Genomic DNA, 16,484 nt, shown 5'->3' with positions numbered 1-16,484 from the left:
AAAGCTGGCAGTAAAGCTCCTATTCCACAGACATCTGAAAAGAGCATGAGATGCAGGAAGCAGAGAGCATATTTATAGATGTACACACATGCCAGAAATGAAGGTGTGACATCAGCAGCTTGAGTGTGTAGTCCAAGGTTAGCAAGCTGGGTGATTGTGAGCAAGTCTCTTTGGGTCAAGAGGCCTCTCTGCCATCACTGTCCCCACTCTCTTCCCGTAGGCACCCTCAAACATCCTGAAACACTCCTGGGTCTGAGGAGCAGTGGCCAGATCAGTTCAAGTGTCTCAGGCAACAGAAACCAGGATTCAAATGTCAGCAGCTAAGTGTACAGACATATCTTGAGTGCAACAGCTCTGTCCTCCTGATGGCAAGGCGGTGCTGGGCGTCCCTGCCCTCAAGTACCAGGTGTGACAGAATGGCACCGCTGGCTTCGGTGTCCTGCAGGTAGAGCAGCCTCATTCCTTCACACGGCAGAAGGCAGGTGAGGATGTCAGGAAGTGAGAACAGGTAGCCAAGGACGGAGTCCGCTCTGAGCCACGTGAGGGGTGACCTAACAGAAGTATGTCTTTGTGCAGCGACCAAGCAGGGCCGTGTGCTCTCTAGTCTCCAGACCACCTCTCCCCAGGCATGGGAGGCGTCGCCACCCAGCAACAGCAGCATGAGGCAGCGGTCTCACAGGCACCCTTCCTGCCTCACAGGCAGGGAGACAGAGGCGAGAGGGCGACTTGCTCGTGATCACCCAGCAAGTCAGAAGCAGTCAGGGCCAAGGTGTCTCCATTCTTCATCGCCAACTTGTGTGTACAAACGTGTGCACTTGCACGGGAAGGGCTGCTGTGCATGGGGGCTCCTCAGACCAGCTCTTCTCCGGTTAGCGTGTAAGGTTCTGTCCAGCGTATCCGAGCAAGCTGGGAAAGAATGCACATACATTTCACGCTCCTCCATTGCCAACAAGGCCTGGTCTCCAAGTACGTTCTGATCGTCATGGGCGCCTGCAGACCAGGGCACCCTTTGAATTTTTGTTTGAGATGAACTATTTAGGTGTTCCAAAACGTTGGGCTCTCATGTGTAAACTCTGCTCCAGAGCCCTACGTGGCTGACGCTCCCCGCAGGGCATGGTTTCTCCTCACAGTGGGGTTTGGGAGCTTCCTTCCAGTGGGAAGGCTCCATACACGGAAGGCTAGCCAGCATCGCATGGTGTGTCGACTTGTCCCCTCACTTTCCCTCCCCCATCTCCTTAAAAGTGGTTGGCCACGAGGAGCACAGAGGGTGGCGTTTCCATCTTTTACTGGCTCAGCAGGCGTAAGTGGCCACATTGACTTTACATAAAACTGTGTAAAATGTGGAAGATTCAGCATGTTGATCAAACAATAAACTGTCCTGATTCTCAACACAAAACCTCCTGTCTGATGTTTCTAAGTGGTGCAGTCATATATGGGGTGTGGGGTGCAAAAACAGATTTCTTCAAGTGCCTGCTCCACAAAGACCCTCTTCTCCTCTCTGGGCACTGGGCCCACCACCCAAAGCCCACTGCTTCTTCCTCCTCTTGACCTGGGTCCTCCACATACTTGGAAGGGGGAAAAGCAAGGCACACTGATGAGGTTAAAGCCACACTCATTTCCATGATCTCCACTCTCCCTAAAGACTGATGGAAGGGAAAGCCCCAGGCAGCACTGAGACTCAGGGGTGTGTCACCCCTGGTCTCCACTTACCATGGCTGGGGGTTTGAAGGGTGGGTACGGGGACTGAATCTCTCTTCCTTCTGATCATTTCCAGAAAGCCATTTAAAGAATTTAAGGTGGGGCGCCTGGGTGGCTCAGTTGGTTGAGCGGCTGACTTCGGCCCAGGACATGATCTCACGGTCTGTGAGTTGGAGCCCTGCTTTCGGCTCTGTGCTGACACCTCGGAGCCTGGAGCCTGCTTCGGATTCTGTGTCTCCCTCTCTATCTGCTCCTCCCCTGCTCATGCTCTGTCTCTCTCTCAAAAATAAACATTAAAAAATTAAAAAAAAAAAAAAAAAGAATTTAAGGTGAACCATAATCATTCTTGAGGTGACACCAAGCAGCCACAAACAACCTCCCACTCCTCCTGCACTAAGTAGAGAATATCCTTGAGAGGCCCCTTCAGGGCTCAGTCATCTCCAGACTAAAAGATGCCTTGAAGGCCAGGACAGTTGTGGGACCAATCCAAAGAGGACACAAAGGCCAAGATCAGGCATAGAACTGCCCCAGTCCGAGAATGCTGGGATTCCTAGAGTACCAGGTCTCATTCTTGTTCGAGTTCAATTTCACTACATATCTCTTCCCTTCAAAAGTTCTAAAGTTTCTGGAATATCCTCTAATCTGCCACCTCAGGGAAGGTACCTCTAAATTAGGAGGGACAGGAAATAGATGTCTCTGCCCACTAAGCCTAACTTTCCTGGCTGCCAGATATAAAATGTGAGGTAGAGGAGGTACAGGGGATGTCAAGGGGCAGAGGCCTGACGACAGCCGAAGTGCACACACCAGATGAAAGCCAGAGTCCAGCTGTTCTAAGACCAGAAGCCACTTCCCAGGATTATAGTGCTCAGGGTGACAGGACTTGAGACAGCAAGGGGAAGGAATAATCTCCCTGAGGAGGACACAGCATTTACCCGCACGGCCGTCCGGCACCCCTCCCCTTGCCAGGTGAAGAGAGCACAGCTGGGGCTCCCCAGACACCAATGGGAAGATTACAGAGCGCTGGTGAACGACCTGTCTAAAGTGCCCCACATGGCACTGAGGGATGCTGCTCAAGGTGGCCTTCCTTATCACTGTAGCTGTATTGGTGTCCAGTGAGCAAGAATGGAGAAAGGAGCTTTGGTAATCCTTTGCTAATCTCAAATGAAAAACTACCAAAGTAAGTATACTGATACACACAAATATACCAAAAATACCACAAACAAAAACACGTATTTCAGTTCAAACATAATCTTAAGTCAACAGAACGTCAGCACCTCGCACATTAACAGGACCACAGGGGGACATTGGGATCCCAGGAGGTGCCGAGACAGAGACCGTGGGAAGAGAGAAGTGGCAAACCCAGGCACTCCCCGCTAACAACAGCTGTTGTTGGCTAGGACCCCAGCAAACTGGCAGGTGCCTGGCAGTGGAGGGGCCCCCTTGGAAAAGGGCTTGAAAAAAGAGCTGGGATCAAGAACAGGATGGCCAGCCCCCAGAGCCCCCAGTCTGTAGTGTGCCCCATACCTTGTGGAAGACTGCATGCCAGAAGCAATGGCGGGCCCAGGGCGTATTCATCGCAGCCACCCCCCTACAATGGCATCTCCCGCGGCCTGCACCTCTCCCTCATCAAGGAACAGGATCATTCATATCAGGTGGCAGCCAGCCTGGGGGCAGGTCTCAGTACCCATACACACCCAGTGGCTCAGACACTGCTATGTTCCCAAGAAGGAGCTCTTTCAAGCCATGACTGTCTCATCTGTGACATACAGTTGTGCCTTGTCTGCCAGCCCCCGTGATTGACATCTCTTTCCACTCTGGCCACACTTGCCTCCCACCTCATGAAGAAATGGCTGCAGGGCCACAAGAGGATACCAACAGAGGAGAGAACACATGTGACCTATCAAAACTCCTACCCAGCACCCGAGGGAAGTCCCCTCGTGGTCTCATCCTGGCCCAAAATGCACAAGAGTGGAATGACTGTAGCACAGGAATAGGAAGCAGGATGAGTGCTTACTTCATCCTGTTAGAAGAACTAAACAGGGCTCATGGCCCAAAGACTTAAAAACAAAACCTACTGAAGGTGCATGTGATACTCCAGGGCAGAGGACTTCTGACGGTGTTCCTAAGAGCCCACGTACCTGGTAAAGCATATACTAAGTACGCGGATTCCTGACACCACACCAGATCTGCCGCTGAATTGAAAGTTTAGGACCAGGATCCTCAGAAGGGCTAACAAGCAGCACGGATAGTTCAGACGCACACCAGCATCTGAGAATCAGTGTTTGAGGTACGACATTACTTCTTCGGAAGATCATCTTTCAGCCTTGAAGACAACTCAACCTTGCTCCCCTTGTCACTTTTTTGGTATATTGCCTCCTCCAATAAAGTATAACAATTTATTAACCAGAAAAAAACAAAAAAGCAAAACTGAGAGATTACATGCCTCTTAACAGAAGCATCAGGCCATTGATTTTTATTCACACAAGCACCTGTGATTATGTGAACATGTCACATTTATCACAACCCTTTTTGATTTCTGCTTCGTTACTCTTACCTATTTCCTTAAATCACTGCTAGCTAATAAGGACAAAAACCAAGAATCCAAAGGACAGAAAGAACACTAGCAGCACTGAGGCTTTAGGATAATAACTCTACCAGGGTCAAGGTCCAAGGTCTTCCCCGTGTCAGCCTGCACTTACTCCATATGCGAGCAGCGAGGTGTAGGAAACAGGGTTGAGGGCAGAGGGGAGCTGTAGTCTCACGCGGAGCTAGAATCACTCAAAGGAAGACGTGACGGCAGCCAGAGGCTTGGGCTGTAGCACATGCGGGGACCTCCCGCACTCGGATGTTATTGGCTCCGTGTTTATACAGACTCCCCCTGACCCCTCAGAGCCAGGGTGGGTGCCCGTGCTGCGTGCTTTCCGAGCACCCACACCCCCATCATGCTCTGACCACACTCTTCTGGGATTACCTTCTCACTTAGCCACAGCCACCCTGATCTCATCTGAAGCTTTGGCCGAGCTTGTCCCTGAGTGTGTGAAGTAGGGACAGCTGTTTGTTCCTGTGTACGCTGCAATCTGCAGGCCCTGGAGATGTGGAACCAGGCCTGCACCCTTCCTAACACATGCTCCCATTTGTACTCACCATACCGTTCCATTTCCTTGCTTTGAGCCAGACAGGTTATTTTATTTGCCAAGAAATGCATTAATAATTTATAAAAGCCATTTAAAAAGCCAACATTCAAGAAGACAACAAAGAGCATCACTTTGAAGAGGCTGACTTTTCTTTTTTAAAGTGTATATTCACTGCTGGTTAAAACTATGGAGAACTTTTATCATTCCTATGTGTTCCACTGCATTCTAGCTAGGAGTACAAAACAGGGGCCAAACAGCACACGAACACATCCAGGAGCCCTCGGCCATCCAGAAAACCACAACAGTTTCTAAATCTTCACAGACTCCTCAATTAAGGGAAACCACCAGAACACACGAGGCCCTTGGCATTGGGGATTTAGCATTTACAGTTCTGTCATCTGGGAATGACTCCAAGGGTTCAGGGCATGTTTTTGAAACCTAAGTGTTATGAGGCTGGAGTGTGGACAAGTCACCAAGCTGATGAAAAACAGACCCGCTGTCAACACAGCCTTGCTGTTTTCTACCTGTCTTCACACGTCAGGAGACCACCTTGTAACTACACCCACACATCTGAGAATTCACAAAGGACCAGATGATGTATTGACCGTGAACCAGCCAAGGACAAATGGAAATCAACTAGTTCCATACACAGACAGGGTTTGTTTTCAGCAAAAGGGACTAAAGCACAGAGGCAGAGGATAAGAAATTTTCAGATGATAATCATATTCTCATAATACCCTCCTAACCTTACGTCAAGCTTATGTTAAAGGGACAACACCTTAACAAAGGGAAGCACACAAATAAAAGAAAGCAATGAGGGAGAACTAAACTTAAAAACAAAAATTCCAAGTTACTTTCGACAGTAATTTGTTTCCAGAACAAGAAAATGTTTCTTATTACATTCTGTACCCCTTCTTTATCAACTCAAGGCTACCACACCCTTTTCCACACACATACAAGTTCAACTGTCCTGCACTTTAGCTCTGCCCCTCAGGCGATTTTAGCCAGCCATTTCTCCAGGTCCCGGATGTCAGCAGAGCCAGCGTCCCCTCTTCCGCCCTTGGCACTGCACTCCAGGAACTCCACTTTGAGGGGCAACTGTGAGAACTCAAATTCTTTGCCTTTCTTTCCCAGCTGAACAGGGGCAGTGCTGGAATTGTCCAGTGTGCTGGGGGCAGCAGAACGGGTGACTCGTAAAGTGTTGCTGTGACACAAAAGAAAAATGAGTCAGGAAGGAGAGAGTAACTTTTATATAGTGATTAAAGGCCTTTAGAAAACCACATTCATTCCTAAATATTTCAGTATTCATTTAAATACTTAATCATAAACCTGTCAATTACACTATTAAGACTGTTGAATAACTCTTTGCATTCATATACTGTTCTCAGCTAGGAGAGATGTGGGTCCGGCCTGACTTCGCTTGATAAAGAGTAGGTCAGTAACATCCCCAGGTCATACCAGTGCCCCCTTTATATATCTGCAGAAAATCAAGAGTCGGACACTCAAATGACTGTGCCACCCAGGTGCCCTGAACACATTTTTTAAATACACGTTGTAAATGTTATAATAACTTAAGTCTCTGAAATTACATTTACATTTATCACAAGTCTATGTGGATACAGAGCTTAGAAATCCACAAACTCCAAATTCTCATATCCAGTTTGGGCCCAATCACTATTCTCCAACCTCTTTACCCACTAAAACCTTCCCAATTTAAGTTGTCTTACTGCCACCTGCTGGCCCCCAAAAAGAGTGCATAGCAATGCTCATTTGTCTACTTCTCCCACACTTTCTGCTATCCAGAAGCAGAGGAATACATGCTCCCCAAAGTGCTTTCTTAACAAAATAAAAAGCATTTCTTGAAGCTGTAAGGCTGCATGAAAATTAGTGAAGAATCTCCAAGAAAAACTAAACAATACCTTGCTTAGAAAAAGACACACATGAAAAAACTATTTTTAAGAAACAATTAATACAAAATTCAAGATATTACTTACCTCTTGATGGAAAGGAAGAAAAACTTTTGGGGAGAAACCCCTAGGACCTTCTAAGCAAGGTGGTGGGTCCATGGGTATTCATTTTAATATTCTTTAAAGTCAATATATGTGTCATATCTATCCCTTTATATGTAAGATATTTTACAGTAAAAACAAAAACCAAAAACCTTAGGGGAGGCTGGGTGGCTCAGTCAGTTAAGCATCCAACACTTAATTTTGGCTCAGGTCACAATCTCATGGTTTTGTGGGTTTGAGCCCCACACTGGGCTCTGTGCTGAAAGCATGGAGCCTGCTTGGGATTTTCTCTCCCTCCCTCTCTCTCTGCCCCTTCCCTGCTCATGCTGTCTCTATCTCTCAAGTACATAAATAAATAAATTAAAAAAAAAAAAAGACTTAAAAAGGAAAAAAGGCCAAACATTAAATATGTACTCAGCTCTTGCCATAAAGCCACATGAACATAGTTAACCTTGTTATTCAGGAGACTATGAAATGCTTCAAAGCTGATAGGGCCTAATTCTCACAAACACAGGATTAATCTAAAGTTAGACTCCTGGGATGCCCCGCTGGCTCAGTTGGAAGAGCATATGACTCTTGATCTTGGGGTCATGAGGTCAAGCCTCACATTAGGAGTAGAGATTACTAACAGAAATAAATAAACTTTAAAAAGTAAAATAAAATCAGGCTCCTAATTTAACTGATATTAACCTTCCTAACTTTTAACATTTTGCTAAGTTACCTTGTAATGCATTTTCTTCTGTATTGCTTTTATATGGCTCTTTAGAGTAAAAAGCAAATGGACCAAGGAAAATATGTACTTTGAACACAGGAAGACTTGGGACTATACTGCTAAATAGAAAAAAAAAAAATGGGATACACAAATATGATCACTTCTTCCCCCAATTCCCAACAATTGCAACAGAGTTTCTAGAAAAAATAAACTAACTGTTCCAATTTTCTTAGTCTAACAATAAACAATTTACAGTCTCAAGAGAGAGCATCAAGAGTAAGGGAAGAGATGAAAAACGTGCAATTTCAGAAGGGACAGAAACCACTAACAGTGACATCAGCAAGAGGGCAGAATAGCAATTTCCAGCACAAGTCTTGTCACAGAACCATCAATCTGAATAACCACCCACAGGACCTGGGTATTATACAGAAATAAAAAAAGATGCACTGAAGAGAGTAGGAAGGACAGCTTCACATTACCCACATTACTTCTCCTGCAAGCATGGAGAGATATGCTTCACTTGGGGGAAGGACAGTGAAGTGAGCACTCACTATCCCAGAAAACCCAGCACCAGGCTGACCCTCACGGCCCCAGCCCACGCATATGGACCCAAGCTCCAGGACCACCCCAATGGACCCCAGCACAAGGCCTGCCCCAGGAGACCCAGGCACCTGGCAAGACAGGAGAGATTCAGGTTCGAGCCTGCCTGAGTGGACCCTGGTGCCAGGCCCGCTTCCGTGGACCCAGGCAGTAGGCCCACCTACCCACGGATCTAGGAGCCAGGCCAACCTGCCCAAGGGCTCCAGCAGCAAGCCCACCAAAGGAACAAAATAAAGTACCAATAACTAACCTTAAAGAAACGGAGATCTACTAACTGACAAAGAATTCAAAATAATCCTTTGAAAGTTCATTGAGCTATAAAAGAAAAAGACAACTCAATAAAATGAGAAAAACAATATATGAATAAAAATGAGAAGTTCAGGGCATGTGGCTGGCTCAGTCAGTAAAGCATGTGACTCTTGATCTCAGGGTGGGGTGTTCAAGCCCCACATTAAGCATGAAGCCTACTTAAAAAAATAAAGTTCAACAAAAAGAAACCATGAAACTTTTTTATGATATTCTGGAGCTAAATAACACAATGACTAAGGTGAAAAATTCAGAGACCTTTAACAGCAGACTTGCCAAAGCAGAAGAAAGAATCAGAGGAGCTTAAAATCAGGAATTTGAAGTTACCTAGTGAGAAGAACAAAAAGAAAAAAAAAAAAAAAAGAGTAAAGAGAGCCTATATAGGGGCACCTGGGTGGCTTAGTCAGTTAAGCGTAGACTTCAGCTCAGGTCATGATCTCACAGTTGGTGAGTTTGAGTCCCACCTTGGGCTCTGTGCTGACAGCTCAGAGCCTGGAGCCTGCTTCGGATTCTACGTCTCCCTCACTCTCTTGCCCCTCTCCCACTCACACTCTGTGTCTCTTGCAAAAAGAAGCAAACATTAAAAAAAAAAAAAAAAAGCCTATATAACTTATAAGACATCATTAAATAAACAAAGTACATGCATTATGGTAGTCCCAAAAGGAGCAGAGAAAGACAAAGAAACAGAAATCTTATTCAAAGAAATAAAACAACAACAACAACAAAACCCAAATCTAGAAAGGGAAATGAACATCCAGATCCATTAAGCCCAAAGAACCCCCAACGAATTAAACATGAAGAGAAATTTTTTCTCTCTCCTTCATGTCTGATGGACAGCTTTGCTGGGTATAATATTCTTGGTGGCATTTTTCTTCTTTCAGCACTCTGAATATATGATTTTACTCTACTGGCACATAAAGTATATGCTAAGACTAAGAAGTCTAGTCTTACAGGGTTTCCCTTGTTTGTGACAACTGGCTTCTCTTGCAGCTTTCAAAATTCTCTGTCTCTGACTTTTGTCAATCTGATTATAGTAGATGCACAAAATAAAGCACCACAAACAAATAATTAAATTATAAATTTTTTTTTTTAAACGTTTATTTATTTTTAGGACAGCGAGAGACAGAGCATGAATGGGGGAGGGGCAGAGAGAGAGGGAGACACAGAATCGGAAACAGGCTCCAGGCTCTGAGCCATCAGCCCAGAGCCCGACGCGGGGCTCGAACTCACGGACCGCGAGATCGTGACCTGGCTGAAGTCGGACGCTTAACCGACTGCGCCACCCAGGCGCCCCGAAATAATTAAATTATAAAGAGAAGAAAGGGACAAAGGAATTATAACACAAAACAAAACAGAGTAAATCCTTACCTATCAGTAATTACTTTAAATGTAAATGACTTAAATTCTTAAAACAGAGTGGATGAATGGATTAAAAAACAAGATTGAACTATGTTCTATCTCCACGAGAGACACACCAGATTTAAGGTTCTACATGAAGGGATAGAGATAGATATTCCACGCAAATGGTAACCAAAACAGAGCAGGGCTGGCTAGACTTATTTCAACAAAACAGACTTTTAAGTCAAAAATTGTCACAAGAGACAAAGAAGGTCATTATATAAAGGCATAAGTTCATCAAGAGGATATAATAATTGTAACCATATATGCACCTAACATCAGAGAATCTAAATACATAAAGCAGATTAACAGAACTAAAGGGAGAAATAGATATCAACACAATGATAGCAGGGGACTTTAATCCCACATTTCCAACAATGAACAGATAATCCAGACACAGAATCAGTAAGAAAACAAAGTATGTGAACAAGACTAAACACAAATATAACTAACAAATATAGAACATTCCATCCAACAACTGCAAGAGCGCATTCTTTTTTTTTTTTTTAATGTTTATTTACTTTTGAGAGAGAGAGAGAGACAGAAAACGAGCAGGAGAGTCAGAGAGAGAGGGAGACACAGAATCTGGAGCAGGTTCCAGGCTCTGAGCTGTCAGCACAGAGCCCAACATGGGGCCCGAACTCACTGCAAGATCATGACCTGAGCCGAAGTCAGATGCTTAATTGAATGAGCCACTCTGGTGCCCCAAGAACGCATTCTTTTTAAGTTTACACAGAACAGTCTCCAGGATAGATAACATGTTAGGCCATAAAACAAGTCAACAAATTTAAGACTGAAATCACATCAAGTATCTTTCTGACCACAATGGTATGAACCTAGAAATCAGTAATAGAAGGAAAATTTTAAAATTCACCAGTTTGTGGGGAGTAAATAACATGTTTCTGAAGAACTAAGAAGTCAAGGCAAATAAAACAATATTTACACAAATAAAAATGGAAGCCCAACACACCAAAACTTACAGGATGCAGCAAAGGCAGTTCTAAGAGGGAAATTTGTAGCAATAAACATCTACTCTAAGAAAAAAGAAAGATCTCAGAAAAACAACCTAACTTGACACCTCCAGGAACTAGAAAAAAGAACAAACTACCACAAACTTAGCAGAAGGAAAGAAAAAATAGACATCAGAGCATAAAGAAATGAAATATAGACTAGAGAACAATAGAAAATATCAATGAAACTATGAGCTGGTTTTTTGAAAAATAAAACTGACAATCCCTTAGTGAGGAGGAAAAGAAAGAAGACTAAAATTAATAAAATCAGAAATGAAAGGGCTAACTTACACCACAGAAATACAAAGGATAAGACACTATCAACAAATTAGACACCTAGAAGAAATGGATAAATTCCAAGAAACACAAAACACACCAAAGCCTAATCATGAAAAAACAGAAAATTGGAACAGACGGATAATGAGTAAGGAGACTGAATCAGTAATTAAAAGCCACCAATAAAGAAAAGCCCAGAACAAGATGGTTTCACTAGTGAATTCTACCAAACTTTTTTTTTTAATTAAATTTTTTTTTTTTTTTTTTTTTTTGAGAGATAGAATGCAAGTGAGCAAGGGACAGAAAGAGAGAGGGAGAGAGAGTGCAGAGCCCTGGAGCAGGGCTCAAGCTCACCTGATGCAGGTCTTAAACTCACAAACTGTGAGATTATGACCTGGGCCAAAGTAGGATGCTTAAAACATTGAGCCACCCAGGCACCCCTCTACCAAACATTTAAAGAAGAATCAATACTAATTCTTCTCAAATCTCCTAATTAAAGAGGAAGTAACACTTCCAAACTCATTTTATAAGGCCAGCATTACCCTGATATCAAAGCAAGAGAAGGACACTACAAGAAGAGTATAGGCCAACATCCCTAATGAACATAGATGCAACATTCCTCAGCAAAATACTGGAAAACCAAATTCAACAGTACATACGTTAAATGGATTGTACACTATGATCAAATGGGATTTACTCAAGATGAAAAGTTCAACATATCAATAAAGGTGATACACCACTGTAAAAGGATGAAGGATAAGAATCATATAATCATCTCAATAGATACAGAAAAATCATTCGACAAAAATCAACATCCTTTCATGATCAAAACTCAACAATAGGCAGAGAAGGAATGTAGTTCAAAATAATAAGGGTCATATATGACAAGCCCACAGAAAATACTCAACGGTGAAAAGCTGAAAGCTTTTCCTCTAAGATCAGGAAAAGGCAAGGATGCTCACTCTCACCACTTCTATTTAGCATAGCACTGGAAGTCCTAGACAGAGTAATTAGGCAAAGAAAGAAATAAAAAGCATGCAAATCAGAAAAGAAGAAGTAAAATTATCGCTGTTCACAGATGACTTAATCTTATATACATAAATCCCTAAAGACCACTAAAAAGCAGAACTACTAAACAAATTCAATAAAGTTACAGGATAACAAAATTGATACACAACAATCAGTTATGTTTCTATGTATTACTAATAAACTATGAGAGAAATTAAGAATTAACAATCCTATTTACAATAGCATCAAAAATAAAATACTTAGGCACCAATGTAATGAAGTAGGTGAAAGATCTATACACTGAAAATTGTAAGACATTCATGAAAGAAAGTGAAGACATGAGTAAAGGAAAAGATGTCCCTTGTTTCTGGATTGGAATAATACTGTTAAAATGGTTATACTATGCAAAGCCGTCTATAGATTCAATGCAATCCCTATTGACACTCCAATGGAATTTTTCACAGAAATAGAAGAAACAAAGGATGAAGGGACAAATAAAATGTGGAACATACATAGTGTGGAATATTATCTAGCCCTGAAAAAGAAGGAAATCCTACTACTTAGAACAACATGGATGAACCTAGGGGACATTATGCTAAGTGAAAGAGCAGACACAGGCACAGTAAGACAAATACTGTATGATCACATTTATATGTGGAATCTAAATCAAACACAAAGAAGCAGAGTAGAATGGCAGTTACCAGGGGTGGGGGAGGGAGAAATGGGGAGCCTTTGACCATTAGGTCAAAGGTTATAAAGTTACAGTTATGCAAACAAGCATATGCTAGAGATCTACTATACAGGATAGTATCTATGGCTAACAATACTACCTTGTACACTTAAAATCTGCTAATAGGGTATCTTAAGTATTCTCATGAATCTCTCCTCTCACACACACACACTTAAGGGAGCAGGAGGAAACTGGGAAGTAATGGATATTTTGATGGCCTCAATGGTGGTGATGGTATCAAAGGTGGATATTTATCCCCAAATGCACTGAGTTGTATATATTAAATATGCACAGCTTTCTAAATATCATTTACACCTCCATTAAGGGGTTTAAAAAAATCTCTTGATATTCAACTTGAATATCTTTGATAAATGGTATCTTTGATAAATCTGATTGAAGAGCTAACTTTACTCTTTATATTTTAAGAAGTTTAAAGCATATGGAATTAAATATATCATTCTCAACTAAAAGAAAAAAAAAAAAAGAAAGAAAGAAACCACAGAAAATGGCAGACTAGGCCTGGTAAAATTTTTCTGTCAAGAGCCATAAATTAAATGTTTTGGGCTTGTAGGTGAAATTTAGTCTCTGTCACATATTTTTCTACTTTTCTTATTATTTTTTTTTTACCTGTCCTTTAAAAATATAAAACTAAAAAAAAAAAAACAAACAAAAAAACCCATACATACATACACACATACATAAATACATAAATAAATGTAAAACTATTCCTTGTTTGCACACCCTGAGCAGGAATTTGTCAACCCTAAGCTCCTGAGTACAGGAACCACATTGTATTTCCCCCTGTAGCTACATTCTAAATGCAGGGCTTACCATATACTAGATGAATTATAGGTGCCTGTTAAATGAATAAAGGAGTAATAAGTAAATCCTAGTGGGAAAAAATGTGCTCAAAGTTGAATTTATGCAATTTTTCCTCATCAGGTTCTTTTCTTTAATAAAAGAAAATCCTGGGGCGCCTGGGTGGCTCAGTTGGTTGGGTGTCCAACTCTTTTTGTTTTTAAATTTTTTTTAATGTTTATTTATTGTTGAGAGAGACAGACAGAGTGTGAGGGGGGAGGGGCAGAGAGAGAGATTGAGAGAGAGAGAGAGAGAGAGAGAGAGAGAGAGACAGAATCTGAAGAGGCTCCAGGCTCCGAGCTGTCAGCACAGAGCCCGACGCGGGGCTCGAACTCACAGACCGTGAGATCATGACCTCAGCTGAAGTTGGATGCCCAACCGACTGAGCCACCCAGGCGTCCGGGTGTCCAACTCTTAATCCCAGCTCAGGTCATGTCCTCACGAACCATGGGAATCAAGCCCTGCATTGGGCCCTGCACTGATAGTGTGAAGCCTGCTTGGGATTCTCTCTCTGCCCCTCCACAGCTCTCTCTCAAAATAAAAAAAAATAAACATTTGAAAAAAAAAGTCCTTATACACAGCAATAAGAAAACAAACTTGCTTCATTATAAGGTTGATGTTATCTCCTAGGTAAGCTAGCTCTTACAAAGTGGCAGAGTACAGATATGTTAGATTCCTTAAAATTCAAAAGGTTACAGCTCAATTTACAAATGTTTAAACATTAAAATCAAGCTAAATAATGTCATGTAGCTTGAAAACAATAAAATAAGCTATAAAATATAGTATCATAGATGTTTAAATTCTTCCAAAGTGCTCCTTTCTTACTCCAACAACAAAAATTTCCATGGCTTTCAAAGTCTGTAGTTTCTAAAACCTTTCATAACTACTATAAATGAACTAGAAACAGTGGGAAAATACACTGAATCTATAGCCTCAAAAAAGCTGAGATCTTCTATCCATGAATTTTTTTTTTTTTTTTTAACGTTTATCTATTTTTGAGACAGAGACAGAGCATGAACAGGGGAGGGTCAGAGAGAGGGAGACACAGAATCTGAAACAGGCTCCAGGCTCTGAGCTGTCAGCACAGAGCCCGACGCGGGGCTTGAACTCACGGACCGCGAGATCATGACCTGAGCCGAAGTCGGCCGCTCAACCGACTGAGCCACCCAGGTGCCCCTATCCATGAATTTTTAAAGTATCCATGAACATCCCATTGAGGCTTTTTAAAATTCCATTAATTTTGTCATTTAACAAATATATTTCACACTATTTATCAGACTATGATAATCATATACAACCAGACTTTAAGCAATATATCTGTATTTCCTAAGAGTTAAGATCTACATTAACCAATATGACTTATTCATACTTACAGTTCTTTCTCAAGCTGCTGCTGAATTAATTTTGCAGATTTTGCCATTGTAATGTCTGTACAGAAATAAAGACACTGTTATAGTTTAAACCAGAAAGGGTCTCTTCCCAAAACTTCTTGCACATATGGAAAATTCCTATTTAAACCAGTAAGTTTCTTTTCCCTTTAGTTTTTTAAAAGAGCTTTTTACCATTAGTAGCTCCACTATCAAAGTAATAAGCTTTGTATTTGCATGCATGGGTTTTCCTACAAAAATGCTTACAAATGTATTAAGCTTGTGACCCTAAAATTGACTAGTTCTTTCCTGAAAGTTTTCTACATCTTACAGACCTTTTAAATTAATATGTACAGAAGTCCAGCCAGTGTAACAGAAAGAACACCTACCAGTTTTTTATTGTAACAAGAGCCTTCACTCTAACAGAAAAACCCTGTCATATAAAAGTAAACTAAGCATATTTCCAGCTGATACTAAGATGGTATGCTACTCAAGTGCACCTTGGTAAGAGATAAACACTGGTTTGGCACATAGCAGAACCCAAATAAATATTACTTTCTCTCTTTATACTGAAGAGAAAAAACAGAGAGGTCAGGTAATGATTCTAAGACCGATTCCTGATTAGACATCATTAAGGTTATTACTACCTGATCACTTCTGAGAAATGCAATGGGCTCTTCATAGAATCAGAATTTTAATTTGAAAGAGGACCATAAAATCAACTAGTTTATCTTATTTTAGAGGTAATGAAACTGAAGCCTAGTTTTACTTGGTATGATGAAAAGTTTTTAATGGCTATGAGGTTAAAGAAAAACAACTTCTGCAAACTCCCCTTGATGAAATGTGCTGGAAGGTAAACTTGTTTGAAAGGAGAGACTCCCCCTCTGGCCCTCCACAACTGTGTGTGAGATGACATATTGTCAATCTGACAAAACAGCTTGGTAAATAAAGTAAAATGATTTATAATTTAAAAAAAATGCAAAACACTGTATCGAAGAAAAACTGATCATAGTCACTCCTTTGTATGGTAAAACTAATGAAAATGCAGATGTATAAACAATTTTAAGATTTAAAATTCTTCGTAGTCCATTAATAATTAGCTCTCTTTCTCAATAATAACAATCATAGATAAATGTATTAACTGTTAGTAGCAATCCCACAAAAATCTCAATTATGATTGCTGGAAAACATGATGGCACCTTGCTTATTGCAGGCGATTAAGAATGACGGTGTGTTCTTCAAACTCATACTGTCAATGAGAACTTGATAGAGAAACTCTGCCACATCCTTCACCTCTCGTTGGAAGGCTGCACTATCCACAACAAACACAACAGCCCTGGAGGGGGAGAAAGAAAAAGCAGCATGTGAGCATGCAACA

General features: G+C 41.7%; 1 protein-coding gene across 1 annotated transcript in view; it reads right to left on the bottom strand.

Moving 5' to 3' along the window:
- Positions 1-4,126: 4,126 nt before the first annotated feature.
- The window catches only part of LOC115522812, a 47,308-nt gene continuing 34,950 nt past the window's right edge, over positions 4,127-16,484 (bottom strand). Inside the window, exons 14-16 of the mRNA XM_030328423.1 lie at positions 16,306-16,442; positions 15,113-15,167; positions 4,127-6,036 (exon numbers count right to left, since the gene is read on the bottom strand). Of these exons, the coding sequence (XP_030184283.1) occupies positions 5,823-6,036; positions 15,113-15,167; positions 16,306-16,442 (406 nt within the window). The 3' untranslated portion in view covers positions 4,127-5,822. The remainder of the gene's footprint in view (positions 6,037-15,112; positions 15,168-16,305; positions 16,443-16,484) is intronic.

The sequence above is a fragment of the Lynx canadensis genome, chromosome C2, assembly GCF_007474595.2.
Source record: "Lynx canadensis isolate LIC74 chromosome C2, mLynCan4.pri.v2, whole genome shotgun sequence".
NCBI lineage: Eukaryota > Metazoa > Chordata > Mammalia > Carnivora > Felidae > Lynx > Lynx canadensis.
Note: the sequence above shows the minus strand (reverse complement) of the source record. Positions and strands in the feature narration are given on the sequence as shown.